The 27,999-nt window shown below is 39.9% G+C and overlaps 2 protein-coding genes across 6 annotated transcripts; one reads left to right on the forward strand and one right to left on the reverse strand.

Annotated features, from left to right (window-relative positions):
• Positions 1 to 3,166: 3,166 nt before the first annotated feature.
• On the reverse strand, positions 3,167 to 10,872 carry zc3hc1 (zinc finger, C3HC-type containing 1). 3 transcript variants are annotated; one of them, XM_088644934.1, is made up of 11 exons: positions 10,772 to 10,872; positions 10,219 to 10,423; positions 8,889 to 8,991; positions 8,406 to 8,556; positions 8,010 to 8,093; positions 7,083 to 7,210; positions 6,413 to 6,561; positions 5,778 to 6,021; positions 4,934 to 5,143; positions 4,614 to 4,841; positions 3,167 to 4,260 (listed from the first exon to the last, which is right to left on the reverse strand). In XM_088644934.1, exons 2-11 carry the CDS (start codon positions 10,350 to 10,352, stop codon positions 4,192 to 4,194), a joined length of 1,500 nt encoding a protein of 499 aa, XP_088501060.1. In that variant the 5' UTR covers positions 10,353 to 10,423; positions 10,772 to 10,872; the 3' UTR covers positions 3,167 to 4,191. The 3 variants fall into 3 exon arrangements, with proteins under 3 accessions (XP_088501060.1, XP_088501058.1, XP_088501059.1); XM_088644932.1 differs by having other exon boundaries at positions 10,661 to 10,847; XM_088644933.1 differs by having other exon boundaries at positions 10,219 to 10,847.
• Positions 10,873 to 10,927: 55 nt separating this feature from the next.
• Positions 10,928 to 27,231, forward strand: klhdc10 (kelch domain containing 10). 3 transcript variants are annotated; one of them, XM_088644935.1, is made up of 10 exons: positions 10,928 to 11,171; positions 16,869 to 16,961; positions 20,336 to 20,557; positions 21,594 to 21,748; positions 21,877 to 22,025; positions 22,236 to 22,320; positions 22,927 to 22,993; positions 23,342 to 23,389; positions 23,662 to 23,801; positions 23,978 to 27,231. In XM_088644935.1, exons 1-10 carry the CDS (start codon positions 11,078 to 11,080, stop codon positions 24,185 to 24,187), a joined length of 1,263 nt encoding a protein of 420 aa, XP_088501061.1. In that variant the 5' UTR covers positions 10,928 to 11,077; the 3' UTR covers positions 24,188 to 27,231. The 3 variants fall into 3 exon arrangements, with proteins under 3 accessions (XP_088501061.1, XP_088501062.1, XP_088501063.1); XM_088644936.1 differs by lacking the exon at positions 16,869 to 16,961; XM_088644937.1 differs by lacking the exons at positions 10,928 to 11,171; positions 16,869 to 16,961 and adding an exon at positions 17,519 to 19,489.
• The last annotated feature ends 768 nt before the right edge of the window (positions 27,232 to 27,999 follow it).

Raw genomic sequence — 27,999 nt, forward strand, 5'->3', positions numbered from 1 at the left:
GAATTCCTATTGCAAGAAATTGTATAGGGCTAATAAAGAAACATTACATTATCATTATAAAAAAATAACCATGACCCTGTGCATTTCTGGTCACTGTAAAATAAACCAGAGTACATAAAAAACAGATCTAGTCAAATTGCCTAAGGAAACAATTTCAAAAGTCCATCTTGGACTTTTATCTTGTACTTTATCCATATAGCTGGCAATCTCTACATTCTCTCTTTCCATTCACAGGGAACCTATTTATCCATCTAGTTAGCTTTATTTGTTCTTGACGTAAGAGCAGATTGGGAAGGTCAATGTTGCTCATTTGGTTAGCAGCTCGGTTTTTATTTAAAAAAAATGTATTGAGAAAATCTTAAAAAGTGCTAAAGACAATTTGGGAGCACCTATCAAATCCCTTAATTGATCTCGGATCTTCCTTCTCTTTTCTCACATTGTGATTGTGCGTTTCTCCTGCATATCACTGGTCTCAAATCTATATACACTCCTGGATGTACTCCTGTTATCTAAAGTCTGCCTTTTTTCCCTTTCTATTCTTCTATTCTCTGTGGGCCTCGCCATCGTCACTCCACCTCCTTCTCTCTACTGCTCCCAGTGAATTTCATCTCTGGCACGTTCCAATCGTTTCTTCTTGAGCTAGCATGTTCAGAATCCCCCTGCCTTACCAGTCCTACACATCTCCTAGCCCTGCCTAGACTGTTGTATCTCCCTGCTGGTTGGCCTCCCTGCCAACACAGTCTAAGTCATCAACTCAGTCCTGCTGCTCACTTTGTCTTTTTTTTCTGCTCTTGGTCTCCGACGTAGCTCTAGCCTCCTGCTGTCTCAAGCCCTCTGCTTCTTCCCATCTTCAGTCACTTCTCTCTCCCTTCCCCCTCTCCACTCCAGCTCCAAACTGTACCACTCATACTTTCAGGCCCTTTCCTGCTCCACCCTCGCTCCGCGTGAACTTCCCAGGGAAACGGTGACCACCTTCTCGGCACAGGCTCAAGCCCCTACTGCTCAGAGCGGCGATCTCTCTGTTACATCGTTGAAGAGCTCTTACTCTGTACTGCACTCGTCACGCCTTTAATTCTCACACTGGTCATTTTCTAATCTCACTTAATGTAGACAAGCTACACATACCAGCAAAGTGTTCACAATCCTGTTGTAAAAAAGCCAGATGCAGATTGTGAACACAACTTCATCCGTTTTCACAGTTACTCATCCAGTGTTTGCTTACCTCTGTCCTTTTGTTAATTAGTTGTACCTTAATATACCCCAGCTCTACAACATGATTGCGCTTTTTATGCAAACACAAATTCTCTATTGTGTTAGTTGCCTGGACAAAGGCATCTAGAAAACAAAAATATAATAAAATGTACAGTTTATAGGGTGTCCAATGCTACCAAGAATAATTAAATGGCAATAAAAAAGAAAATTCAAATGCTTTTGCTTCAAATACAACTTTTATTCTTATTCTGCTCAAATGTTGGATCTTTTTTAAAAGCTAGATAACTATTATCTTTGTAGTTCAGGTGGGTAGCTGCGTCAGCATGCATAGGCTGCAAAAGAACAAGTCATAGGTTTATCCCATGCTGTAAAGAGAAGAAAGAAAACAACGTTTCGACCGTGGAGCCTTCTTCAGGTGGCTTCACAGCCGAAACGTTGTGCTTTCTTCTCTTTTCAACATGGAATAAGCCTATTACTTGTAACTATTATCTTCGACAGTTATGATACTACTTTTAATTGTATACATTATTTGCATTAAGATTTAGAAAACATTTGGGCAACAAAGTTTGGTTTGCTCTGAAATTCTTCTCTAAATTAGATGTAAAACTATAGCTCTGTGTACACAACAATGTAAATTATTTCTTGTTTCCCCAGCATTTATACAAGAGACACTTCATCCAAACTAGGGATTTTAAACACCTGAAAAAAAGCAGAATTAAATTCAGCAGCAACGTAAATGTATTCCACTTAATATATACTGTTCATAAGTATATTTAAGGTGGAATGGCATGTTTTCAGCTTGTTTTTGTAAACAATCCACAGATCTGTCTCTTAATTAAACACTTATTTTTGGTAATTAGTTTCAATGAGACGATCTTATATACCACAGAAGTGGGTGAAAGGTCATCCCTCGGTCAGGAGTCAGGACTACCACACAGCAGCTGCCTCTGTAATACACTGAAGGCACTTTCAGCAAATGTAAGCAGGGAGACGAAGACAAAGAAGTATGTTTGCAGAAATATTTCAGAACAGGACTCTTTTGAGTGCATTTTGAATCTAATTTTAAAAATGTTTAGAATTTAGCAGTTTTAGCACTGGAGCAGAATATTTTCCAAGTCTGAATTTCAGTCATTTTAATTTAATCAATTTTAACTTCATTAGCTTTTTCTAAATGAAAAAATCATTATCTGTTCTCCTTTAAAAAATACTGCCACAAAAGACCAAATTATTAGATTCTTCCTGAATGCAAGAGTAATTTTTGGTATAGCAGACATAAATAAATTTAATGCATTTGATTTTATTAATCCGGATTAAAGTTGTTTAACCTTGTACGTACACTTACCTTTAAAACATGAAAGGACCATCACCAACATGACAGACTAGTCACAAATCAATATTAACATTCACACTTTACACGTGTTAGTCAATGTAATATTCACATTGGCTAGGACAGAGCTGTTGTTTTTTTTAAGGGGTTTGATTAACTATCATTATTAAATAATTAGAATGATGCTTTTATGCAAAGCACCTTGCATTTGTATGTATTCATACAACTGGACACTTCACTGCAGCATCCTGATGAAGTACAGTAGCTCGCTTCAGGGGAGACGTGATGTCGCCGCCCCTGGATTTGAACCCACAACCTTCCAGTTACTAAAAGCATTAAGCACCACTGATGCATAATCACACAAGAAGTTTTGGCAAAAAAAAAAAAAGTTTTACTTCCTTGCACCAAGTGCATACAACACTTTTGAAGATTCGTAGGTAAACGTGGTCTTCTACACAAAAACATCTGAGGATGTAAGGTAACTCAAATTGAAATGTGCAATATACCACAAATACCCCTAAACAGCATTTTGTACAAAGTTAATACAAGTTTAAGACAGTATTTTAAAGTCCAAATCAGGATACCCATCCCCTTTGTCATGGAAAAAACAAATAAAAACACAGAAACTTCAGTATACTAACCTTTTAATTTGGATTTCAACATATCTTTTTATTACCAAGCATGGAAAACAGAAACTACATTTTCCAGACATTCAATAACCTCTGTTGAAACCACATTTTAAACTTGATTGTTCAGAATATTAGACTGTGTCTTGTTGGGACTCATCAAAACTTATTTCTTCCTATTCTTTTTAAAAAGAAGAAGTATGATAAATGCACATCTGCATAAGAACTACCATTACAACAAAACAGCACTTACATAGAAATCCATATCATTTGGAATGTAATTTTTAAACTGTTAACTTACACAAGCCTCTATAAAAGATTTATCTTCATGGCACATTAGTATCTGAATGATGAGATTAACAATTCAAAACTTAGTTTACAGATACCTTTGATGTGGATCTTAAGATAATAAAGTCTTCCCTTTAATGTGAAAGTTTAAACTAATGTTTAGTTTCATGGTTACTGAACACTGAGATCCAGTTTCAGGGTAGTTTATTTCTTTCAATGTTTTAAGCTAAAACAATACATGAAACTGCTTAGTGATGGTAGAACAAGAAAGTGTCCCCTGGTTATCTGTGGAGTGCTGTTTAGAGTCATCACTGTAGTAAGTTAACAGACTAGATGTTCTCATAGAACGCATGTATGAAGGGCTGGACAAAAACCAGCCATCTTTCAAGGCAAAGTCAGCTGTTTTCTTGTGTAAACAGTAACAAATCTCTCTGGCAAGAAGTGACTGTACGACCAAAAGCTACTGGTGAGTGAGAGATAAACATGACTGCTACAACTTGCTTCTTACATCCCTTCTCTCTAGGAGAAAGATTAACGAGGCTCATGTGTTTTGCCATGGAAAAAGCACTCTTCACAGGACAAGTAAATAAGGTTTTCCTGACTGCAGAAAAAAAAACGCTATCAAACTTACACAGTCTACTATCAAAGGCAGACCTCTAACTTCCCAGTTGAAAAGACCACAAAGGTTGAAGAAAAAGTAAACCAACATCAAGTACCACTGTCCTCCGTCTTGGGAATCTACTGGGAAGAAGACACTTGCCATTGCCGGAATATCTTAAAAACCCTCTTTGATTTGTCATGGAGACCCTAGAGAACACCAAAAAGGGGAGGGTTACAAACTGTACTGCCTTTAAAGGTAATGTTAACGGATTCAGAACACACTGGTGAAAAATCATTGCATAACAAAACAATACCCTCCATGTCCACCAAATAATGAAACACATATCCTTGCGATATCCTTGGCTAAATAAGAAATACTTTCTATGCAGTTAAAACACTGTAAAACATGTCTAGGCTATAAGTATATATATTCCTCAGTGGCAGTTCTAATTTGATGATTTTGTGCTTTCAGAAACACAATAAATTCACCTATAAAGATGTGAGTGTTGTTATCACTGGAGTCGCTCTCGCAGTCCTTAGCTTTAAACTGATCATCATACCTGCGAGGTACAAGTCTCCTGCGGGTTGGCGGATTTCTTCATGGCCAGAAAAGTGTCCAGGGCTGCTTTCCAGCCTGGCTGGGGGATGTCTGGGCTTTGCGGTTTCGAGGGTGGCTCATCAGAGGACTCGGGGTCCCTCCCAGTTTCCACTTCTGCCACACTGACCCAGGGACACCAGTCCCTGTGCTGGGCAACAGGGTTAAACACACTCCTGCTGGTGGTGGTGTCCTAAACAGCGTAGAGCAGTACTTAGTTTCACCTACGTCAGAAAGGCCACTAGTGCAGCCTGAAACACTGCATGGCACTTCGACTGTCCTTACCGTGCTGCTAGCAGAGGACAGGCGTGAGCGCTTGGCTCTCCGCTGGGGGCTGGAGGGCACCTCGCCGCCCACTAGGCCTGCCTCTCCCTGACCTCGGCTGCGGGTCACCGGCCTCTTGCCCCTCGCCAGGGGGCTGGGAGAGTCCTCGCTGGGGCTGGGCGAGTCCCGGCTGCGGGTTCGGAAAACCAGCGGAGACGGGCTGCTGTCAGTCTGCAATCACAATGTAAAGACCAGTGAAAACCACAGGGGTGCAGAGAAAACAGACAAGCTTGGGTGCAGATGTGGAAGAAGAAACCTAATACTTAAGGTAGCAACTAGGTCACACATAAAAAACAGTCTTTAGAACTGTCTCGACTCAAAGTTCGAAGGTCAAAGTGTCTTCTGGTTTCTGGTTCAACTTGAAAAATCAATTAAACAATGAACCTCATTAGTTCCATACTAAGACTGTTCTTTTCCTAACAGGTTTTTGCAGATGCTTATTCAAATCTTCCACTTTAAGTTATAAAACACTTCCAAGCCTGATTAAAAGTATTTCAAGGAGGTAGTTAATCAAATAATTAGAGATTCACTCCTGTCTGACAATGTAAAAAACAATGTTTCAGGGTTGTGGAGCCATCTTGTGTTGTGTTGATGCAGCTTGCCACTCTGATTAGATCTATTAGAAGTGATTTTCTGAGTGACTCAAAAATCAGAAGACGCTAGACCCTGCAGACATTGAGATTGAGGCCTCTGCTTTATTCATTTGTAAAGAAAAGCACTGACTGGTGGTGCATACGCCTTCATTGAAAATCATACTCATCCATTTTAAACAGAGGAAGGAATAAAGTCAGTGTCAGAAGCGTACGTGCTCAGAGACATGTGACCGCGTGGCGTCCTGGCTGCGCAGTACCATCCTACAAGGGGAGGTGGAAGTGGGCGTCAGTCTGTCTCCTCGACCATCATGGCTGGACACAGGGGTTGAGGTCATGCTAAGAGAGCTGTCCCCTTCACAGGCCACCCCCTCAATCTGCTGGAAACCCCACAGCCCCACCTTGCGCATACAGTAGGAGCAGGCGAGCACTGGGAGGTGCAGGGAGTCAAGAGCTGGACTGCAGGAGCAGAAACACACTGTGAGGACACAGTACCATTTGAAAGGGCACACCACTAATTCCCTACTTGGCTTACAAAGTTTCTCAAGAGTATTATTGTTTGAAAACAACTTTATTTCCCTTTTCCTTGATTTGCCAAAAGATTCCACAAACAGAGAATCATTCAATAACAATACAGAGTGATGTGTGGGAAATATATTAGGAACACCACTGGGACGTTTTTAATTCTCTTAATACTGTAAAACGGAACTTTACAAAACAAAGTCATTTTTCTTCTCATTTTAGATTTTGATACTAACAGCACTTATTCCCACATTTCTGTCACTCAGTCTCCACCACAAAGCCAAAAACATGATTTTAACTTCAAAGGGTGTCTCTCGTTTCCTCTTACCTGGCTGCCCAGCCACAGAGGGCCACAATGCAGGCTGCCACCTGTATAGGGAGGGGATCTGTGGTCATCTTGAGAGGGGACCCCCCCTCCTTCTTCACTTCGTCCTCAATCAGCTGCAGGAGATCACCGACTGCATCTTCTGTTAGAGACTAGAAAGAACCAACATCTCATCAATACAAACTGTTTGTTATGTGTGAAGGGGAAGTGAAATTTACTTTTTTCTTTCTGCAACAACATAGGTAGGAAATGGGACATGAGAAGAACATACAAACTGTTAAAAAAGGAAAAGATCTCATTTTATTAAATGTATAGTACAAGTCTTGCATTTTAAGTGCTCTTTTGTAAAGGCTCCTTTATGCATATCATTCAGTTTCTGAAGAAATCTATAGACATTCTGCTCATCAATTCATTTTGGTATCACTACCTGATGGAAAACAGGCTGTTCCTAGAAAATAACTCAGGCCCACGGGTTCATGAATTATTTGGACAGTGCACTGAGGCTGGATGCTAGATGCAGAAGGAATCCAACACATCTGATTGCGGTTGTGTGCTTCTAGACCCCAAAGTGTTGCATACATTTTTCAAAGCAAGAGTGAGCCAGCCAAACCTATTTTGTTTGTGAAATATTTCCATTTATTTCAGCTTCGTAAACAAAGAGAAGGAAACTCACCATGTTTTTGAGATCGTCAGGCTTCATGGATGGTAGCTGTAGCTCCAGCAGACATGCGCTCTTGAATCGGTCCAGAAAGGCCCTGAACAGCACTGCAGGCTCACTGATCGGTAGGGTCCAAAACCGATCTAATGCAGAAACATTATTACACAGGCCATCAGCTGTGTAATAACTAAATACTCATTTTAACTACTTTTGTTCCATTATATCACATATATTTTATTACAAAAAGCAATCAATACATGCAATTCACAGTGCTTCTGTTAATCTGTAAATGCCAGAGGGGGTTTCAAAACTCCCTTGCTGATTGAGACTGAAGACATGAGTCAGCATGAGTGGAAAACAAAGTTATTTTAATAAGCATTAGTGCAAACAAAATAAAGTAAATGTATTGCCTGGCAACACATTATGTTACTACCTGATGTTTCTCACAGACATTATGTTGTTTCTTTTCCAAAAACATGGGACTGAGTCAATTACTTTAACAGGTACACCCCCGACAGAATACCAGCTCATCACAGGGCACGCAGACACAAACACACTCACACCAGGGACAATTCTCCTACAAGTATGTTTTTGCACTGTCAAAGGTAACCCATGTAAACATGGAGAAAGAATATAAACTCCTTCTCCCCCCCAATATAAAATGCATTCATGCTGATACCATAGTTTTTAAGCACACAAAGAACCATTTAAATGTGAAGATTGAAAGTAAAATGCAGGATAACCGTCAAAAACAGGAACAATATTAACACTTAAGAATTGAAAAATGCAAACCATTTGAGAAATCAGATTTATTATTAAAAAGATGTTAAGGAAATTAATATTTACTTAATTTGCCTTGAATGACTAAAACATGATATATATGCCTATGATAAAAACAGACTAAGATACAGGAACAGTGAATCAATTAACAAATCCCTTTACCTGGGCTTGGAAAGTCAGGCCAAAAGCAAAACTTTTCATGGTGCATTTGTAAAGATTTCTTTAGCTCTGATATTCGTTCTTTATCTACAAGAAACAAAAAATAGTAAACAAAATGTGAGATATCACAACTGACTAAAAGGAAATCTTATTTAAAAATAGTGATCTGTTTATGAAAATGAACATCACATTGTATTGTCCGTCATGATCTTTGAAAAAGGCTAACAACAGAAGACAGCTTCATAGAAGTCTATTTCAAACACAAATGGGATGATATTGACTTGATCTCAGTTTAAATACAATTTCTTTCTCTTGCTTTTATTTACGGTTTTGTCCATGAGCAATCTTAATTTCCTGTACTTGCAACAGGTATATTCTTGAAACAAAGGAAAACCTTACATTTCTGAAGATCCTGTGTGGGTTGCAGAGATGCGCAGAGGAATGCCTGGCAGCTTGGACATTTCAGCATGTCACATTCGACATTGGTCCAACCATACCTTGCACACCTCAAGGGGGAAAGATCATGAGGCTTTCCAGCCCATTTCAAAGAGTACACGCAGTTAAGAAACACACTGCAGATACCAAAAGGCAAAAATGAAATAAAAAGTACTCTAATACGTCTGAAGTTAATTTAAAATGGTTGATTTGTCTGAGAGTACAATGTCTATACATTTTTGTACTAAGGCCTATTGCTGTGTAAATATCATGTATAGTCAATTTCATAACCACATTACCTGCTATTTTTGACTTGCCCTTTGATTAACAAATCATTCAAGCACAGCATACGTTATTCAGGCAAAGTGAGGTTGAACATTAAGAACACTTCAGTTTATTCTCCAAAAGGATGTACAGCGTAGATTACAAAATGCACATGAAGGATATCGTATACGTCTCCACTCTTGAGAAAAATCCTTCTTTGCTCGTGGCCTCACATGGAAGGTGGGTGACGCCATTTGGAGCTTCTGGTTCCGCCACCTGCTCCTCACTGAAACGCAAAGTCAGGTGTGAATTTACATACAGAGAAGTCAATTATTTTATTTTTCTCAGCATATAACTGGGATCTTTAGACATCTGACTTTGAGAGATTGTGGTTCAGAGTCAAAAACATCAAGAAGTAAAATAAATCATTTCAGCAGCTTACAGCTCAAATCATAATATTGATAGACATCCATCTAATTTATATAGCCCCCTTGTGCAATAATCTAAGAGAAACAGGTACCCACATCCAGAAAGAGTAAATTAAATAAAATTAATATCTAGAGTATATTTAGGATTTGAAAGAGTTTCTCATTTTTATTATGAATGTAGACTGTTTTAAAACATAAAAAGAGGAATATGCCATTTCTATAGTATAACAAACTTTTTCAAGAGAACACAAGGGCTCTGAAATCTTTTTCTTCATATTGGGGATAGGATCCAACTAACATTCTTGTATTGGAGATTGTAAATAAAATTGTCCTTACAGTTTTCTTTCCTAGTTGTTGACATTGTTTCCAGTGTTTTCTTTGCATTTAGAAGAGGAAATACAATGGAAATACTAGTTTCCACCTGCACGCATTGAGAGACCTGATGCTTCACCATATGGTACCATATTCCGTGTGGAGTTTGCATTTCATTTTCCATTTGTAACCAGAGAATGCCCAATAAATGAAAGACAAAATGAAGACTTGGTGTTTCTTCATTGCATGAGCTCTTGTGGCTACAGTATAACGAGCATGCCAAGCTAAAAGGGTTTTCATTTCTATAATACATTTAACAACTGGAGCTGCTTAATGTACGTTCAATATAACAGGTAAAGGTTTATTCCATGCTGAAAGGAAAAGAGACAAAACGCCTGAAGAAGGCTCCACAGCCGAAACGTTGTTTAATAGATCTCTATTTCAAGTTATTTATACCATATCATAGTATTTAAATGTATTGTTTCTGAACTACAAAAGCAATAAGGACACTTTGAGATTGGTCATATTTTTAAATATGTGCACGTTTTGCATTACAACTACTAAAAATAGACCTCATTTGAGTTTCACATCTAGCACCTACGCCATCCAAACTACACATAACAGTATCACGAATCACCTGGATTAAATTCCAGGCCTCTGGAAATCAAGACCCGAGATGGTGCAGTTCTGCCTGGACTACATTCATTGAGAGGCCTTCCACACTGTTGTTCCAGTCAAACAAAATTAAAGCAACAGAAATACATTTAACTCACCTATCTAATCTGTTATCTTCCAAAGCAATTCCGTCATTCAGTAATTCGCGAACTTTCTGGGGAGTTACTTGCGGAGATTTTAATTTTCCCGAAGAGCTTTCAGCACCATCTCCACCGCCGCTGAGCGCTGCCATGTTGGAGTGCGCCCCTCACTCACTTCCGTCGAAACACAAACACCGCCACCGCCGAGGTATGAACGTTCCGCCTGCGAAGTACAGAGAAGACTGGGCTTGGACTTAAATACCAGCTATATATCAGGCTGTTTCCGAGACACTTTTCCATACATCTAGTTTGTGATTCGCACATCATTGTGGTGTGTATCTACTGTAAATCATTTAAAGGCACACGTTATGTTCTGTTACTAAACGGGTTACAGGCAGTGCAGACTAGATAGATTTAGGTGACTTTTCTATTGTAGATGTTCAAGATAAAAGGCCGTCACCTCAAGAGTTTTGATAATTATTGCGACTCATCAAATAAAAATAGTGCATGGCGAATTATGGCACAAAACCTGCCCCCAGCTCATTCCACGTTAAAACGGGGAAAAAAACACCTTCATTGGGTAATCTATAACGAATGACCACCATCTATCCATCCCGAAGAGTTTTTTTTTTATCGCTGCCAAGGTACCATACACCCCCTCCAGCTCCCCTGTCCCGACGTCGCAACAAGGAGCGCCCTGATTGGCTCTCTGTATTTAAGACCGCTGTGGAGTGGTGTGGGGTTTTGTCGGCGAAAGGGGCTGAGTTGTTGTAGTGTGTTTGGTGCCAAACCAGCACTGCAAAGGGTTTGTGGTGTTTTTGACATTCGTGTTCAGACGCAGGCAGGCTGAGTAATTTTTTTATTATTATTTTTGAACATGTCAGCGACAGAAGGTGCCGAAAATAGCCGTTGCCTGGACCAGCTGAATAAATTTGAGAAACTGTCAGGGAGGCCTCCGCTGAGAGCCGCAGGTCAGTTTTAAAAAAAACCTTGCCATGTTTAATCGCAACGCTGGTCATCTGTTAAACTGCGCAGTGTAACAGGAAATGAATCGGTGCTTCAGTTGCTTAAATAAACCTCTCTTGGTTTCGGCACCAGAACCTGTCCAGCAAATTTATACTAGGGGGTAGCAGGTGTACCATTGTGGGTATTGTCTGCAGCTGAAATGCGAGTACTGAAAAAAATGAACCCGTTCAGTTATTTGCAGATTGTACAGAAGACGCTGTATTTTGGGGGGTGTTTGTGCTTTCGCTTGACCCATCACTGTAAAATGGCTGCACGTATTTGTAAGGCCGGCCGTTTCTTAATGTATTAAAAAGAAAATGCAAAGTTTGAAGTATAAAATGTCTTAAATGTCTCTGATCCTTAAAACGGCCACCGACTTCACGCAGCTCGGTGATCTGTTTCGGCTGCAGGAGGGGATTGCTGAAATGGTCGCTTTGATTCGGCTGTCAGTTATTGAAGCGCAAGTTCTAGCCATGCGTTATGCTTTGGCTATGTTGAAACAGCGGTTTTGCTGAAAGTCAATTTCACTGTTAACACGTCCGGTTTAGTTAAGACGGCTGTGGGTTGGGGGGGGGGGTGCTTTATTTTGCTGCTTAAATGTGGGCTCGCCCTGCCATCACAGGAACAATCGACCGTATTTAAGGTGGTGTGACGAATTCACGCCTTCTTCGCCGTTTCGAGTGAAAGGCAGTATTACCTCTTGCTTCAAGGAAGTGATTTTTAATTCTAGTTGTCCAAAACGTAACAAGCGGTATCTGAGATCGCAGCGATCATTTGAAAACGGATGTTGACTGAGAACCCCGGAGTGTGGTAAGTGCGTAACTGGCTTGAACTGTCACTGTCAGTTGGCAGTATGGACGAAGTGGAGAATTTATGAAGCTGTGATCACTGGCGTCGTGCCTGCGAACACTTGGCTAGTTACGACTAACGTCTTCCTGGAGGAGTGCACTCGTTTTTAATGGACTGTGGTTTATATACCGAGAGCCATTAAAACTAAGGAGTACTGGCTCAGATACTCAGTTCTTGCGTTTTTAAATGTTAACTATATAACCTTAAGTAAATTGGGGTTTTTCCCCCCTTTCCCCCTAACGACCAAATATGGGAGATGCTTGACTTGTCTTGAGCGGAAATTTGGTGTTAACCTTGGCCTAGCTGTTAGAGCCATCCAATGATCAGATTCGGATGAAATGGTTAGGGATTTTTACTGTTTGACTTTTTTGAGATAAGGATCTGGGAGCTCTCCAGTGTGCAGTAGTGGTAAGGGCTCTGAACGGTTAACTGGAAAGTTTCGTTTTCAAACCTCCAGTGTGACCCCTGATAATGATATAGTAGTACCTTCAGCAAGGCGCTTCTGGAAACACTCAGCTGTATAAGTGGCTGCAGACATTTTTGAAAGCAAGTGACACAGGAGAACATTGGTGTTTTTGTTTCCCAAGGTTTCCCTCTTTCCACAACTACAGTATAGCTCTTTATCGGATTGCATTCACTCTTTCTCGGTATAGATTATACCTTATCCAATCCCGTCATGAATTTTGCACCTGAAAACACATTAGGAATAAATTCATAATCATGAGGTACAGTGAATTGTTCCATTACGCGCAGGTGGCAAACCTTGAAAGTCCTACATTTTGAAGGTCTTGAATTTGGGGAGAAGCTATTAACCCATTTTCCTAATGGGATACAGTTAATAGTACCGTCTTTGTATTCTCTGTATGAGGTTGACCATAGCAGCTTGTTTTTAAACCCGTGACGAGGCAGAGTTGCTCAGTGTTACAGGAATACCAAGAAATAGAAATAACTTTATATCCCCACCAGCAATGTTTGACTATGGTGTCTAGGAGTTTGATTTTAAAACGATCAAAAGTTCTTTCCCAAATTATTATTAATCCTTGACTGTCTAATACTGTTTGAGCACTGAAGTTTAGAACTACCATTTATCAAGGTCTGCAAACCACTCTTTGACAATGAGGGAAATTAAATGAAAAAAAAAATCCATGTTAAATCGTTTTTCTCACGCACCTTTGTCGGTTTGCCTCATGCCTCTTTGTATTTTTACAAAAACATAATGAGTGCTTTTTGTACACATAACATTTAACCATGTAATGCTTAAATATTAATGTCTCCAGACAGTTGTGTGAACTGGAATCTTACTTTGATGTTTGGGATCACAGCTCACTTAAATGATGCGTGTATTCTGCCCAAATTTTGATTGAAGTGGAAACAATATGAAAATATTTTTATGCATTTATTCCAAGTTTAATAATTTATTCAGACAGCTTACTTTTCAAGACAAATGAACAAAGTTCCTTGCAAATGTAGTTAAACATGCATACCTTAAAGTTGGAATAATTTAGCGTGATAATCTGTGATGAATCAAATACATATTCTACTATAGCATATCTTGCGTTTGTCCCCATTTTAATTAATAATGGCCTGGTTAATTTTGACTAGTGTCTCGGTCATTGAAGTTCTGTTGGTTTGTTCTTTGAACTTCAAGGACTTCAAATGTGGCTGGATGCCTCCTGTTAAGAAATGCCACCAAAGGTGACAAACGGGCTCCACCCAAGAACCGTGCAGAAGTCCCAGCGTTAATTTAAGATGTTTTTTTTTCTGTAACAGCCTGGTCTCATCCAGACAACTTCGGTTCAGCTCCCACCTTCGAAGCATGAGGGCGTTAGTGACTTGGCCGCGTGCCGGTGTTCAGCAGCTGAGCCGGCAAAGGAGCCATGCGTGGAAGCTAGCGAAACCCACTTCACAAGCTGCCGGTTTCTCTGTTGGTCTAAGGTGCTAGCTGTGGAAGTGTAATAATTACTTTGTGAACAATATCGCCTAATATATCAATATCTCGCAGGATACAATATGTAATAACATTGTACCATGCAAATTAGCATTGTCTCTAACAACGGTAGACTATCGTCACACTCTTCTTTGTGCGAAGGAATTAATATATTAAACGGCAATGCGCAAGAAATGTGTCATTTGAAGGGAGGTCAAACCGTATTTCTGTGTAGGTTTGCACCGAAATAAAGAGATGGGAATGCCAAAAAAAAAGGTGAAGCACAATTCCAGTACGGCACACAAGCTAAAACAGACAAACTGCATTAAAACTATGCAATTCCAAATTTAAATGTATTGGATTGTAAGCATAGTCTAAAAGCTTTTGAGGGTTTTGTGCTTAAAGACCAGCAGTAAGAGTAAGGCAAGTCTTGCTGTCAAGTCATCTTAAATGTATTCTATTCAATGTGTAAAGAGTAGGCAAAAACTTGTGCAGTGGGTGCTTCATCTGAAACGGAAGAAAAATAACATACATTTGTATAACAGTGTCATTTCTGCTTTGTACAGAAATGGTTAAAATGACATTTAATATAGGAATGCTCCCTGATATGGTGTTCTACTTCATGTATGCAAAAGACAGTACTCATGCTTCTTTCTGTAGATTAATTATTCTGCACGGAGATGTGATATTCTGTTAAAGTCAATGCTGATTTGCATGGAACAATATTGCATATACTGTATAGTAGGCAGTATTCTTCACAAATTGTCTTAATGTGATGTTATCGCATATAAACGCACGAAGTATCTAGTTTAACGCAATGGTATCTTGTTTAAATGCAATAGGTTTCTTTTCCAAATGCCAGTTATGCCATGTAAAGTGCTAATAAGAGTCAGTTCAGTTTATAGTCACATGCACAAGTGCAATTAAATGCTTATTTGCATATATGCACCAGTACGAAGTCAGTAGCTAACTTGTGTGTGGATGATTTAAAGTGTACAAATGGAAAGCATCACTGGATTTCAGACTGCTTAAAGCATATTGTTACAGGAGGAGAATGTATTGGGACCTGGTATCTCCTTACTAATAGAAATGCTAGTCATTTTCTGACAGATCATCGGGGTCGGTGAAAGACAGGCTTTACCAAAATAGAACTTCTGGTTGTTGTTACTGATGTGCCTAAAAGACTGGTTTCAGTTCATTTTTGCACTTTGAGGTCTGCTGTTAGTTAATCCTGCTCAGTTAATGTGCTCGTGGTGTCAGTCCTATTTTGGTTCTGTGTGCTTGCTAGAGAAGTTTTCAGAGCCTAAAACTGTGCTAGATTTAACTTGGAGTGCATATAATTTACCCATATTAGGGTTTTGCACGGAGTAGTTTCGCCATTTATTGTTGTTGTGTGTGTGTGTGGTTGTTTTAAGAAAGTGACCATACTTGCATGGCAGTAAGGTATATGAGTACAATGTCCAAGTAGTGTATATAATTACTAACAAGGCTCATTTCATTACTTACATTACATCACTTTTAAACAGTTTTAAGTGTTTCACTTGTCTGTGTTATGAAAGCAATCAAATTCCCAGATTCTACGAAAGACTTGTTTCCATCAGGCCTACTTTATACTTTAAGTCAACTGTTTTAAACAAAATGGTAGCTAGCAGCCATGTGGTCCTGGAAGTTATATCCTGTTTTCAGTTTTTTTTTTTTTATATGATGCTTTACTTGAGCAGCCTCTAGCAGATTTGAAGCTGTCCTCTTGCTGGAGCTCAAAGGAAGTGGAATCAGTCACCAGCTTTAGATTTTTGGGAATTCACATTTTTAATGACCTAACCTGGACTGTGGACAGGGACTCGAAGAAGCCTCAGCAGCGCCTCTGTTTCCTGAGGTGCCTCAAAGGATGGGGGATGCCAGTACCTGTGTTGGTGAACTTCTACCGCTGCAGCATCGAGAGCATCCTCACCAACAGGATCACCGTGTGGTACGGCAACACCATTTCTCGAGAGAAAGGCTCTGCCGAGAACAGTGAATGTGGCCCTGAAGATCATCCGCTATGGTCTCACAGAGATTAAACAGCTCTATGAGGACCGCTGCCGTGGTAGAATTCTGGCCATCACAGAGGACAGTCGCCACCCCGGGCGTGAGCGCTTCACCCCACTGCTCTCAGGCAAAGAGATACAAGAGCAAACCGACACTTACCACCAGATTCTTCAATAGCTTAAATAGCAGTGCGACTGGCGACCACATTTGGCCATGCCCCTCAGACCACACCTACGTCACTACCTCATTATAATTTCTTCCTTATTGCACATCTGCAGTCACTGTTTACATGTCTGCATTGTTTACATTCAGACTTGTTTACTTCTACATTGTCTGCTGTTTATTTGTATATTGTCTTGACGCACTATCTGCACTTTGTGTTTTTACACTTTTTAACAATCGAGAGACTTTCTGTAAGTGAGAATTCCCTTGTACCGGTACATGTACCAGTTACATATGGCAATAAAGTTAAAGTAATATGTAGTAATAAAATATCTGGGTAAAAAAACATATTTGATGCACAAGATGAGTTCATGAGTTTAGAGGTCGATCTGTGGCCCGTTTTTGGCTTGCTGTGCAGGCAGGGTAGCGACTGTCCCCTTGGAGTGAATCTCCCAGAAGCGTGAGCTCACGAGTGAGGGGCGGTAAGCACTAGGACTGCACTGAAATCCCAAGAGCCTCACCTGGCTTTGCTGCTAGGGATCTCCTTTGTGATTAAGCTGTATTTGCCCTTTTGAGGGCAATAAATAACTAGGGAGCTCCTTACCCTTCCTTGATGGCTGTGGTGTACTTTGTGTTTGTTTGCCATTGTCTTCCGCTGTCTGTGTGACTGACTCATTGCCGGTAATTGTGGTAACAGGCTCTAAGAAGAGAGTACGGTGGCTGCCGGCTCGGCGAATCTTCACTCAACCGTGCCCCAGCCTCAGGATCCCTAACAGGTTTTTGAGAGAAGGTGGGTAAGCAGCTGAAAAAGATGTGCAATTATGCTGTTGGTGAAAGAACATTCATGTATCCCTTCTCCCCTGCCTCATCCTTTTCTTTGGTCCAAGACATTCTTCTTCTGCACTCTTTTTTTTTCTTTGTCTGTTTGGCAGTCGTGGGACTTGTTTAATTATGAATATTTGTTTAATATATCAGTATGAGTGCAAGTGTCCTCTAACGCGACTTAGTGTCTTCCTCTTCCCAATACATTTATCCTGTGCAAAGACCCCTGCTGCATTGGCTTTCTAACAGTATAGCAGTGCAGCAATTAGTGCTGCTCGTTTATTAATGCGGTGCGGCCGATCGATGTCAGAGGTTGGATAGGAGCCTTATCTCTGCTTTTTTTTGGAAACTTGCATAAATGTTTTTCTGTTACTTGTTTGATTAATTTTAGGTTTCAATAGAATGGTTTTAGAAGTGAAGTGACGTTGTGCTGCACTCTAATAAACCATCAGGCCTTTTTCTTAGATCGCGGGAAAGGTGATGTCCAGGTCGAAGGCGAGACCTGTTATGCTTCTCTCTTTCTAGGAGAGGTGTTAAGTTCAGGCCTGCTACAGCACTCGAAGCCAGGCACCTCTGTTGAAGTGGAGACAAAGGTACAGGGACACAGATGGCGCTGTGGTAGTGGGCTGTCACCAGTGAAGGCTCGTGATAGTGCTGCATTCTGTGTACCAGTTTCACAAACTGGAAGACAAGAATGCCCAGGGTAACCCAAGCTGAAAAACACTGAAGCTGATTCTGTGACCACGATGGCCTAAGTAGCAGGTTAGCAGAGTGCCACGCAGAGCAACGGGCAGCGTCTGCCAGCTCCCGATGGGTGGGCAGGTTGGCGCAGCATGTCTCCCTCATGAGGGTACACAAGCCAACAAATTTCCAATGGGAAATTCCAGATGGGTGGTATAGAAGAATATAAATTAGTCTTTTGTATTATAAATAATTTTAATAGTCGGTGTCCTTCAGAAATCAAGAATATAAAGTAGGCACTTGTAAAAGTTTTACATTTTATAAAAGTACATCTTTAAGTATACAGTAATCTTAAAATTTGCAAAGCTGCACCTGTCAAAGGCAGTAACACTGTTATTGTATAGAAATGCTGCTTTGATTTTTTTTTTCTCCCTAAGTAGTGAGGTCCACCTTTTGATCTAGGAGAAATGGAATGTGATCAAGACAAAGGTAGCTTGATCATATCTCCCCTAAGATGCACTTTTTTAAAAATCTGCCCTTTCGTTGTCCCAGATCTTCAAATTTCCCACTGCTTGACTGGCAAAAAAAGTCTAAATATCTGGTACTGTTAGTTCATCCTTTTCTAATCAATGTTGTGCAGCTGCTGAAAGGATGGCTAGAAGGATGTCATGCCTGTGTATGAAAGCAGTTACACTGCCTCTGTTGAAGATGGGGAAATGGATGCAGTGCTAGGTGATCCCTCAGCTCGGCTCTGTAATCTCCATGTTTGCAGACTGTACCCTCTGTGGCTCGTGTTAATGGAACAAAGCTTTACAGCTATACTGTCCAAGCTGCAGTGACAGATCTCCCTGTACATTGGGCAAAAGGTATAAATTTCACATAGCTGCATCAATTGGATTGCATTGGACAAAGATGAAACCTTCTGTTTCATTGCAGTGCACGTGCAGTTATTCTGTCCAGTACAGATTTCATCAATACTATCATAAAGATTTCAGTACTCTGACTTGATTAAGTGTAGGTGTTTGTGTAACTTCTGTCTGATGGTGAACAGTTGTCACACAAATACTATAGTGTTATGTAAAGAGCCATGTTTTAAATTGGTCTTGGCAGTCCTTTGTTTGAGTAGTCTTTTCTGAAAAGAATCAAAATGAGTTCTGAGGAGCTGCCAAGACACAGGTGCGAAGAACTCCTTTCTGCAGTTCTAAAGATATCAATGTTGTTACTGAGATAAGGGCAGCACTTGCGGTTAAGAGGCTATTTGAAAATACTTCATGAAGAGTTAGAGGAAGTTGTATAAATAGTTGATCATGGACACTTATTCTGTTAGCACCTTACAGAAAGTATTCTTACTTTAATAACTAAATCTTCACTATTTGCTGAAGTGAATTTTCTAATGATGGTCTTAATTACACTTCAGTAAATAATTGCTGGAGCAGTAGGGTACCAGCAAAGCCACTATATGAAGGTGTGTTAACAGTAGAGATAGTTGCCGTGTATATCTAATTCATATTTGCATAGCTACACTTGCATTTCTCTGCGGTCACAGGTGTGGTGATGATATGCCTACATTTAGCAGAGAATTTACTCCAGACTCGATTCACACTTGTATATGATGGTGGATTTTCCTTTTTGTCATTTCTGATGCTAGCAAAAAAAAAAATTGGTACTTCGGAAGACTACTACTGTACCTAGTAACCCTGTGACACATTGTAGTGTACGGTGCACCAGAACAACATGTACTAGCAGACTGGTCTGCTCCATGGTCTTTCCATGTGATTGATTTGCAGTTGTCAAACCTATACAAGATGTGCAACGGTGAGTGTGAATGAAGTAATAGTTATTGCAAAACAATCGCTATTTAAGACCTCCGGAATGAAATTAAATGTTAAATCTGGTTGTAAAAGGATGCATTTCCGTGACAAGCTCATGTGTTGAGAAACCACTGTCCACTGCTGGAGGGGAAGTCTGGCGTGCCCGGAAACCTGCTGCTTGTATTGCCCAAGTTAAGCTTTCTTGTGCTTAAAACTTGGCAGCTGTCACATGGTATATAAGAGTTTCCATTTTTCTTTTTTTTAAATGATTGGTCAGTGCTTTTAAGTGTACATTTTTGTAAATTATTTTTGTTGACTTTTCTCAAAACTGAACATTCAAGATGCTGCTGGTATGAAAATGAGATGGTCAGGCAGACAGAAATGATGCATTTATAGTTTTTCCTAGCTTCCTTTGTTTTTTTTTTCTGTTCAAAATGAGTGCTTGCAATTGAAAAACTGCTGAGAGTTCAGTCATGTTGGCATGTTATGGTATGTCACATTAGTTTTTATAGAAACTATCAGGTCCAATCTCACTTTTTGTGCATTAAATCGCTCACCTCAGAATATCTGAATCGCAGTGTTTTTGTCAAACATAAGTGCTGCTAGAATATATGGAACATAAATTTACTACATGCAGCAAAATGCTAAAATTACCGTTTCTAAACCTAACGAAACTCGTCTTGCATGTTAATGTGCCTGTGTGGGGATTTTGATCGGGATGTCTGTAACTGATAGAGGGCTGCGTATGTGAAGTAATCACTGATCCTTGTCCATGCGCTTCTGGACGGTGTGAGGTAATGTGTGTAAATGGCTTGGCTTCGCTTGTAATGCATCATTGCCCTGTCCTCAGGTCATCGTGCCCCCCCTGCCCGGAGTGGACACCGCTGTGTGGCAGACAACTCTAATCTGTATGTTTTTGGAGGATACAACCCTGACTATGATGAGTCGGGAGGCTCGGCTAATGAAGACTACCCCTTGTTTCGGGAGCTCTGGAGGTATCACTTTGCCACTGGAACTTGGCAGCAAATGAGAACGGAAGGCTACATGCCCACAGAGCTTGCCTCCATGTCGGGTAAGTACCCTTCTACCCAGAGCTTTTCTGTTTGACTTCAGGGGAAGGGGGGTTGTTTGGTTTGTGTACAGTCTGATGTTGGCTAATGTATACTGATGGGGGAGGAAAAGAAACGCAACACCTCCTCCTCCACACTCTGGCCCTCCCATCTGCGTGGAACAGGCTGAAGAGTGACTCATCCGTGAAGAGGACCTGATGCCACTGCAGACGAGTCCATCGCGGCCTCTGTCTGGCCCAAGGCAGTCGGGTGTGACGTCTAGGAGGTGTGAACAGAGGGCCTCCGACGGGTCACCTTGCTTTAAGGCCAGCAGCATGGAGCCTCACTGTCCTGTCACTGATGCGGGCATTGTCTGCCAGCAGTTTTAGCAGCAGTACGGGTGGCAGATCTGAAACGATCTCTCAGATGAACCCTGCTCTGGTGTGGTCACTCGAGGGCGACCGGATCTTGGACAGTCATTTGTCCTGCCGGTCTGCTGAAACCTTCTCTGCAGTCAGGACACAGCGGAGCGGTTCACTCTGTAGTGTCTGGCAATGCTGGCACGTGACATGCCTGCCTGCAGCATGCCAATGGCCCTCTCCATTGCTTCTGGTGACATTCGAGGCATTATGGAATACGCAGCAAACTGACTAAGTGTGGCCTTTTTCTTGCAGTTCCCTGAGCTTTGATTTAAGGCCTTTTTAAAGGTGACCTGATCGGGAATTGTTCCACCTGGACTTCGTTGGGTAAAAGTGCACCTAATGAGCTTTCGTGTGATTGGCAAGGTGCAGTGAGGCATTGCAAAAGCTGTATTGCTGGTCAGAGGGCTTAAAACAAATTGACAACTTTTTGTGAAAGTACATAAGCTATAACTGTAGTGTTCTCATTCCAGAAAATTGAGTTTTTTTTCTGTCGGTATATATTAACACAGTTTCTGACCTTATTAATTTACAGTTCTAGTATTCTAATAGTTTTTCTTCATCCTAAAATCCTTCCTTTATAAAGTGCTATAAATGACTTGTATGTTAGTGTATTAAAATGAGCTCATTGGTCTTTCAGCTGTTCTACACGGAAACAACCTGCTGGTTTTTGGAGGCACTGGGATTCCGTTTGGTGAGAACAATGGAAATGATGTCCACGTCTGTAATGTGAAATACAAGCGATGGTCTCTGCTCAACTGCCGAGGAAAGAAGCCCAACAGAATTTATGGACAGGTATATTGGTACAACATGTATTTTTACTTTGATCTTTGATTAATGATGACTTGATGCTTGGAAATCTAAATGGAAGATACAGAATAGAATCTAATTATATATATCCATATCTTGCCAACTTTTTTTAGGCGATGGCCATTATAAATGGCTACCTGTACGTCTTTGGGGGAACAACAGGCTACATTTACAGCACAGATCTGCACAGGCTGGACCTGACCACTCGGGAGTGGATTCATCTCAAACCTAACAACCCTCCTGATGACCTGCCTGAGGAAAGGTAAGTGCGTGGAGATATAAAAGAGACTTGCGGCTGATGCATGATGGTTACAACTTTTTTCATATTCTTCCCTCTTGGTAGAGTATCAAAGCACTTGGGTTGAGGAAATCTATAAGATTGTTTCATATTTGTTCATTCTGCTTATCAGACCTTTAGAAAAGGAGTGATTACAGCATATGAACAGTGATGAATGTCTTTCTATCTCCCAAGGTACAGACATGAAATTGCACATGATGGACAGAGAATATACATTCTAGGTGGAGGAACCTCTTGGACGTCATACCCTTTAGATAAGGTATAGTATTGAAGTCGCACTCCTTAAAGGCAATCCCCTTGCAAGAATTACGGTTATCAGGAAAGCTCGGTGACTGTCATCACATTTTCATTTTTTATAAGCACAAACTGGTTAACATAGCATGATTCCAAATCTCTAAATTATGCCAGTTTAAGCAGGGTAACATCCGTCTTAACTTGGAGTGCACCTCCATGACGGGGAATATCAGAGGGCAAGCCACATGTTCACGACACCATGGATTGGAGCCATGTGGTCTTAACAGTGACAGTAGCTATTGGCTTTAGACCGTTATTGTTATCCATGAACTTTTGCTGTTATTTCTTTTTGGAAACATGACCCTGGGTTTGACTAGTTTGTGATGTGGTTAATCAGGGTCTTGAGTAAAGGAAGACAAGCTTGGTCCTGTTTTGGAGCTCAGCGTGTCAGTAGAGCACTAGTTGCAAAGCAGCTGGAGCTAGATCTCAAGGTGATGTAATTGAAGGTTACCAGATCCAGTAGCTGGAAGGGCAAAGTGAGATGGGAAATTCTGAAATGGTTATGGTTTAGGCATGGTGTCTGAATTACACCAGTTATAAAATAATGATCCGATGTTTTTGTTACCTCCAGATACATGCATACAATCTAGAGACCAATTCATGGGAAGAAATTGCAACCAAACCTCATGAAAAAATCGGTACAGTATATATATTTTTTTCAGTTCAGTTGAACGCTGGGCAACGAAAGCTAATGTTTTGAAACATTTTGAGTCTGAATAAGTATGTCCCCCATTGTGTTTACATGCTGATTTAGTCAGGATGTAACAGATTTTTCCCCTCTAACTTTCAAGCAGAACACTTCTTGGAACTATAATTTGTGGTAGTAATTTTAAAGCAGTAGTTATAGGTTCTTGTTTTGAAGGAAATATGAATCGGGCAAGAAAATTGAAATGCTTTATAGCTGCATCACTACAACAGTAAATCATCTTTCCTGTAATAAGAGCCAGAGTGGTTTTACATTTAGTGTTACATTTTCATTTTTCCAGGGTATCCTGCAGCAAGAAGGTGTCACAGCTGTGTACAGATAAGAAATAGTAAGTATCCAGTTTATTTCCAGTCACCTCTTGGTCTCATTTGAATACTTTCATTTTTTTTGCATACTTTATTAAAATGAAAATGTGTGAAATAGGCACAGTAGAGACCTTCTGGCTCTTTTATACCTTAGAAAGTTTAGTTTTATTGTTGCTTGTCTTTATTCCAATGTTTCTGTCTTGGGTGTTTAGAAAACCACAATCTTCACCTTGTTTCAACATTCTGCATAGCCTGAAACTAGTTCTCCTAAGGTTTAACTGCATTTATCTTTTAGATGTCTTTATATGTGGTGGTTATAATGGAGAACTGATCCTGGGGGATCTGTGGAAAATCAATTTACAGACCTTCCAGTGGACAAAACTCCCAGCGGTTATGCCTGAACCTGCCTATTTTCACTGTGCTGCTGTAACCCCTGTAAGTGAATTCCATTAAGAGTTTTTTAGTACAGATTTATTTCATTGAAACGTATAGCATATTGCCTTTGAAGTAGTTATGTTTAAGGACTACTGTGACAATCATATTATAAAACTTTTTTTGATTGAGTGCTGACACCTTGACAGACTGTCTCTTCCTTTCCTCATCTCTTGCAGGCTGGTTGTATGTACATCCATGGTGGCGTGGTAAATATTCATGAAAACAAGAGGACTGGCTCCTTGTTTAAGATTTGGTTAGTGGTACCAAGCTTGTTCGAACTGTGCTGGGAGAAACTTATTAAATACTTCCCACACCTGGCCCAGCTCTCAACAATGCAGCTCATAAACCTGGGTCTCACACAGGAACTGATCGAGAGATTGAAATAGGGACCTCCTGGCCAGGCTTCAGGATGAAACCGAACAGACAGCAAGGACAGACTGGGAGCAGAGTGCTGAAAGAACCTTTTTCAAAGATTTCTTTGGGCTGCCTTAAATGAAAACATTGGATGCCTTTTTGTTTGCACTTTTAATTATTTTTTAAATTAAGTGGAATGTTTCAAGTCTATGGATTTGCTGCAACAAGTGGAGAACATTCATCCTTTTTACAGAACAACGCGTTCAGCTGGGGGATGACCCCAGGAACCTGCTTGACCTACTACGCTACTGGTGCAGTGTGTGTAACACTAGTGCAGTAGGACTAGTTCTAAACCTGTCTTTTTCTGAACGGATGATCCGTGGCTTTTAAGAATGAGAACAACAGAAAAAGGGCAAGATAACCTGTACCAGGCTGCCAGGTTATTCACTTTTTACTATAACAGAAAATGTATATTGCTTGTAATATGTTACTCAGCTTGTCCTGATCTTGTCACATTCAGCTCTTCAAAACTGAGTGCATAAATGGAGTATAATTACTTGGGATACCCAGTAATGTGAAATCATTTGTCTTGATGTTTAGAAACCAGGACTTAAAAGGAGCCAAAACTGCAAGTTTGCAGGCATTCTTTCGTGTGGGTTCTTCCATGTGTTTGGAAGGATCTGTACATGTACTAAAAAAAGAATTCCCACTAAGACTGTATGTCTTTAAGTGGACAGCTCTGGTCATTTTACTGTTGGAAAGCATTTTTACTGCACTTTTAAGTTATTTAACAGCATGGGACTTAATGAAAATTATACAACTGTGGAAGCTGTTTTTAGATCCTATTTTAAAGGCTTATCATATGATGGCACACGTGAAACTGACAGATCTGTGTTGCCTTTTTTTGTTGGCAATTTTGTGCAAAACAACATGCGTTGAAGCTGATTTTTTTTTTAAAGAGTTTGTAAATTTTGTCATCATACTGACAGCTCTATAGAGCAGCTTTGCAGATGACTGATGCTGTTCAGCTACAAAACATCCATGATGTGAGGGTGCCACCCAAAACTTGATCTAGATGTTCTCTGTCTGCTTGTGGTAAATGTCTTGCATCTCCTCTTTATGGTCTTCCTGTCTTATTTTGTCTTGCCTCAGTCTTCCTTTTTATGCCTTTTATTAATCTTTACTAATACACCAAATCGAACATCACTGTGAACTTGGTGCTTGTTAGATCTATTTTTCCCAAAGTATGTGTGTGTGGAGCAGTGTGTGGAAGTCCTAATGGCCTTTATTTGTATGGTTTTAAATGCAAATGATCTTCATATATTAAGACCAATGTAAACTTTCTAAACGCAATCTTAACATTTTTGTAGAAATTTCAGTGCCTTTTCCCCATTTAGTAAAATCATTTTAATTCAGTATCATTTAGTGCTTTTTTTAAACAAATTGTGAAGTTAACGGTATTAGTATTTTAGATGTGCATCTAATTTGAGTTGGCTGGGGGAAGACAAAATGGGTCAGAAGCATTTTGACCTTTTTTCTTCAGGTGCATGTTCTCAATGCTTCATAAAACTGGCTGTTAAGATGTACAGGAGATGTTCGTAGACCTTTTTCCAAATGCTTGGGTGTTTGTCAGGCCTGAATGATGTGAATATTAGATATTCAGATGGTACACTAGCTGGCCAAGTGCACCTTTAGTTGAAATCTAAACTTTCACCTGGTAGTGGAGTTCATTCTTTGTGATTTAAGCTAACCTATGGGGCAGTATTAAAAGTTAATGTTAAAGCCTCATGATCTATGAAATGATGAACTTTAAAAGTCACTTTGCCCGTTTCTGTTTTGTGCATTGTAGGTAGAAACATGCAAATACCAGAATTACCAGTTAATCAATTGCTTTAGTTGACCACTAAACCTTTTATTACTGTGAGCTTTTCTAATCTTTAAATTGATTTCTTTGAAAGGTTTTAAAGCTGCTAATATTTGGTTTCCTAAATCAGTTTTTTCTCCCTTTAAAAGTGGTGTAGAACTACACGTACTTAGGTTTAAAAGGTGTTCAAAATATTTCCACGAAAGCAGTAATCATTATTTGCCTTTTTCTACTTTAATTTCATTTTGGAGGTTATGCCATTTTCTTTTATAAATTGTTTTGAATCCATATAGGACCAATGTATGGAAATAACCAACCTAGTGGATTATAGGTAGCCAGGCTTTGTAGATTTTAGCATTCATTCACAACTGAAACAGAATAGAAATTTGTAGATGCCTTCCTCATGAGAACAATAAGGTTTGGGGAGAGTTAATATACAGTAATGTTCTAGTTCTGAAATTGATTTATAGGCATATACATACACTGGGTGTGATGTTGATTGTGGGGGTTCAATTTTAGTTTTCAGCAATAAATTTTATACCACTTTCATTACAATTGTTTTGCTCAAAGCCACAATGTGTAAAGTTTAAACCACATTATATTTGCAAATAGTTCTGTTAGTTCACTGGCATTCCTTCCAAAGCAGTCCAGTGTGTACATTAAATCTGAGAATTTGACTATAGACTGTTTTGTGGACAGATATTGAAATGGATGTCATCCACAGAACAGACCAGATATGGGCTTGGGTACAATGACTGTCTACCTGAAGGCCAGCTTTGTTATTGTGAAAGGAATGGTTAAATAGGCAGATTTAAAACAAGACTATGAATTCACACTGGTGGTCCGAACAAACTTCTGGAAACTGAAGTATTTCTTTTCTCCAGATCACAGGATACTTTACTTTTTGGGAGGCTTGTGTGCGTTTTTATTGGGTTTTGGATTTCTGAACCAATGCTTGGCTTTATGGCAAAAATGTACATGCCAAACCCTGTGCCTGCCTTTTTTTGTTTAATTCCCTTTTATATTGATGCATGTGAACTTGTTGTGCACGTATTCATAACTTGAATCATATTTTGGAAGGGGTGACTCTCTTTTACTGAATCCTTGCTGTGTGTAGAGAATGGTTTTAAGGCAATCACTAATTATATGTACTTGTGTAACTGTTATGTGTTTTGTTTGTCGATGATTCAATAAAGTAAAAATGCTATTTTATTTCCTGAAGGTCTGCATTTCATCCAAGATTACAAAACTGCATTGCAGTAATGGTGCATAGCCTTTTCTTTACTCTGCTTTTCTAAAATTAAAATGGGGGGGACATTTATTTTAACAGGCCTGTTTACTTAAAGTACTTTTTTTTTTAAATCGGTGTTTGGTATGTAAAATTAAATTGGGCCCAATTTGTAGGTGAAAATTTCAAGAAGTCTTCAAGCTCTCTAGAAAGCTGTCTAATTAAGGGACTTGAATCCCATCTAATTTAACATGTATACTGAGGCAGACCTGTCAATATGCATTGAAACACATCTACAATAGTCTGCTCTAATCTGATTACGCACAGTCTATGGATATAACTTTTTCTCATTATTACATCACTTGGTTTATGATCGACCCACACCCTCCATCAAGGCTGGGTGGTTTATGGTATTTCAGCCAGCTGTTGGTGGCAGCCATCGAGTGCAGAATTACTAATGTAATTCTTCCCATAAAAAGGAAGACCACACTCAACCAATTATTTACAGACTAATCTATGTAGTAATAAGATCCTAGAGGACAGTCTTGGAAAGGAAAAATAGGTCTTGTTTGACTTGTTGCTATGAACTACTATTCATTGAGCTAGATGGGTCAAAGGGCCTCTATGTTCTGTTTTAATTCAAGAAGATTAGGGAAAGGCCTTTGTGGCAATGCCCCTCGTATTGCAAATTCAATTTACATATCTAAACTACCATTGGGTAGTTCCTAAACATGGTTAAGGGACAAGTTTGC

The sequence above is a fragment of the Lepisosteus platostomus genome, chromosome 9, assembly GCF_059453375.1.
Source record: "Lepisosteus platostomus isolate fLepPlt1 chromosome 9, fLepPlt1.hap1, whole genome shotgun sequence".
Taxonomy (NCBI): domain Eukaryota; kingdom Metazoa; phylum Chordata; class Actinopteri; order Semionotiformes; family Lepisosteidae; genus Lepisosteus; species Lepisosteus platostomus.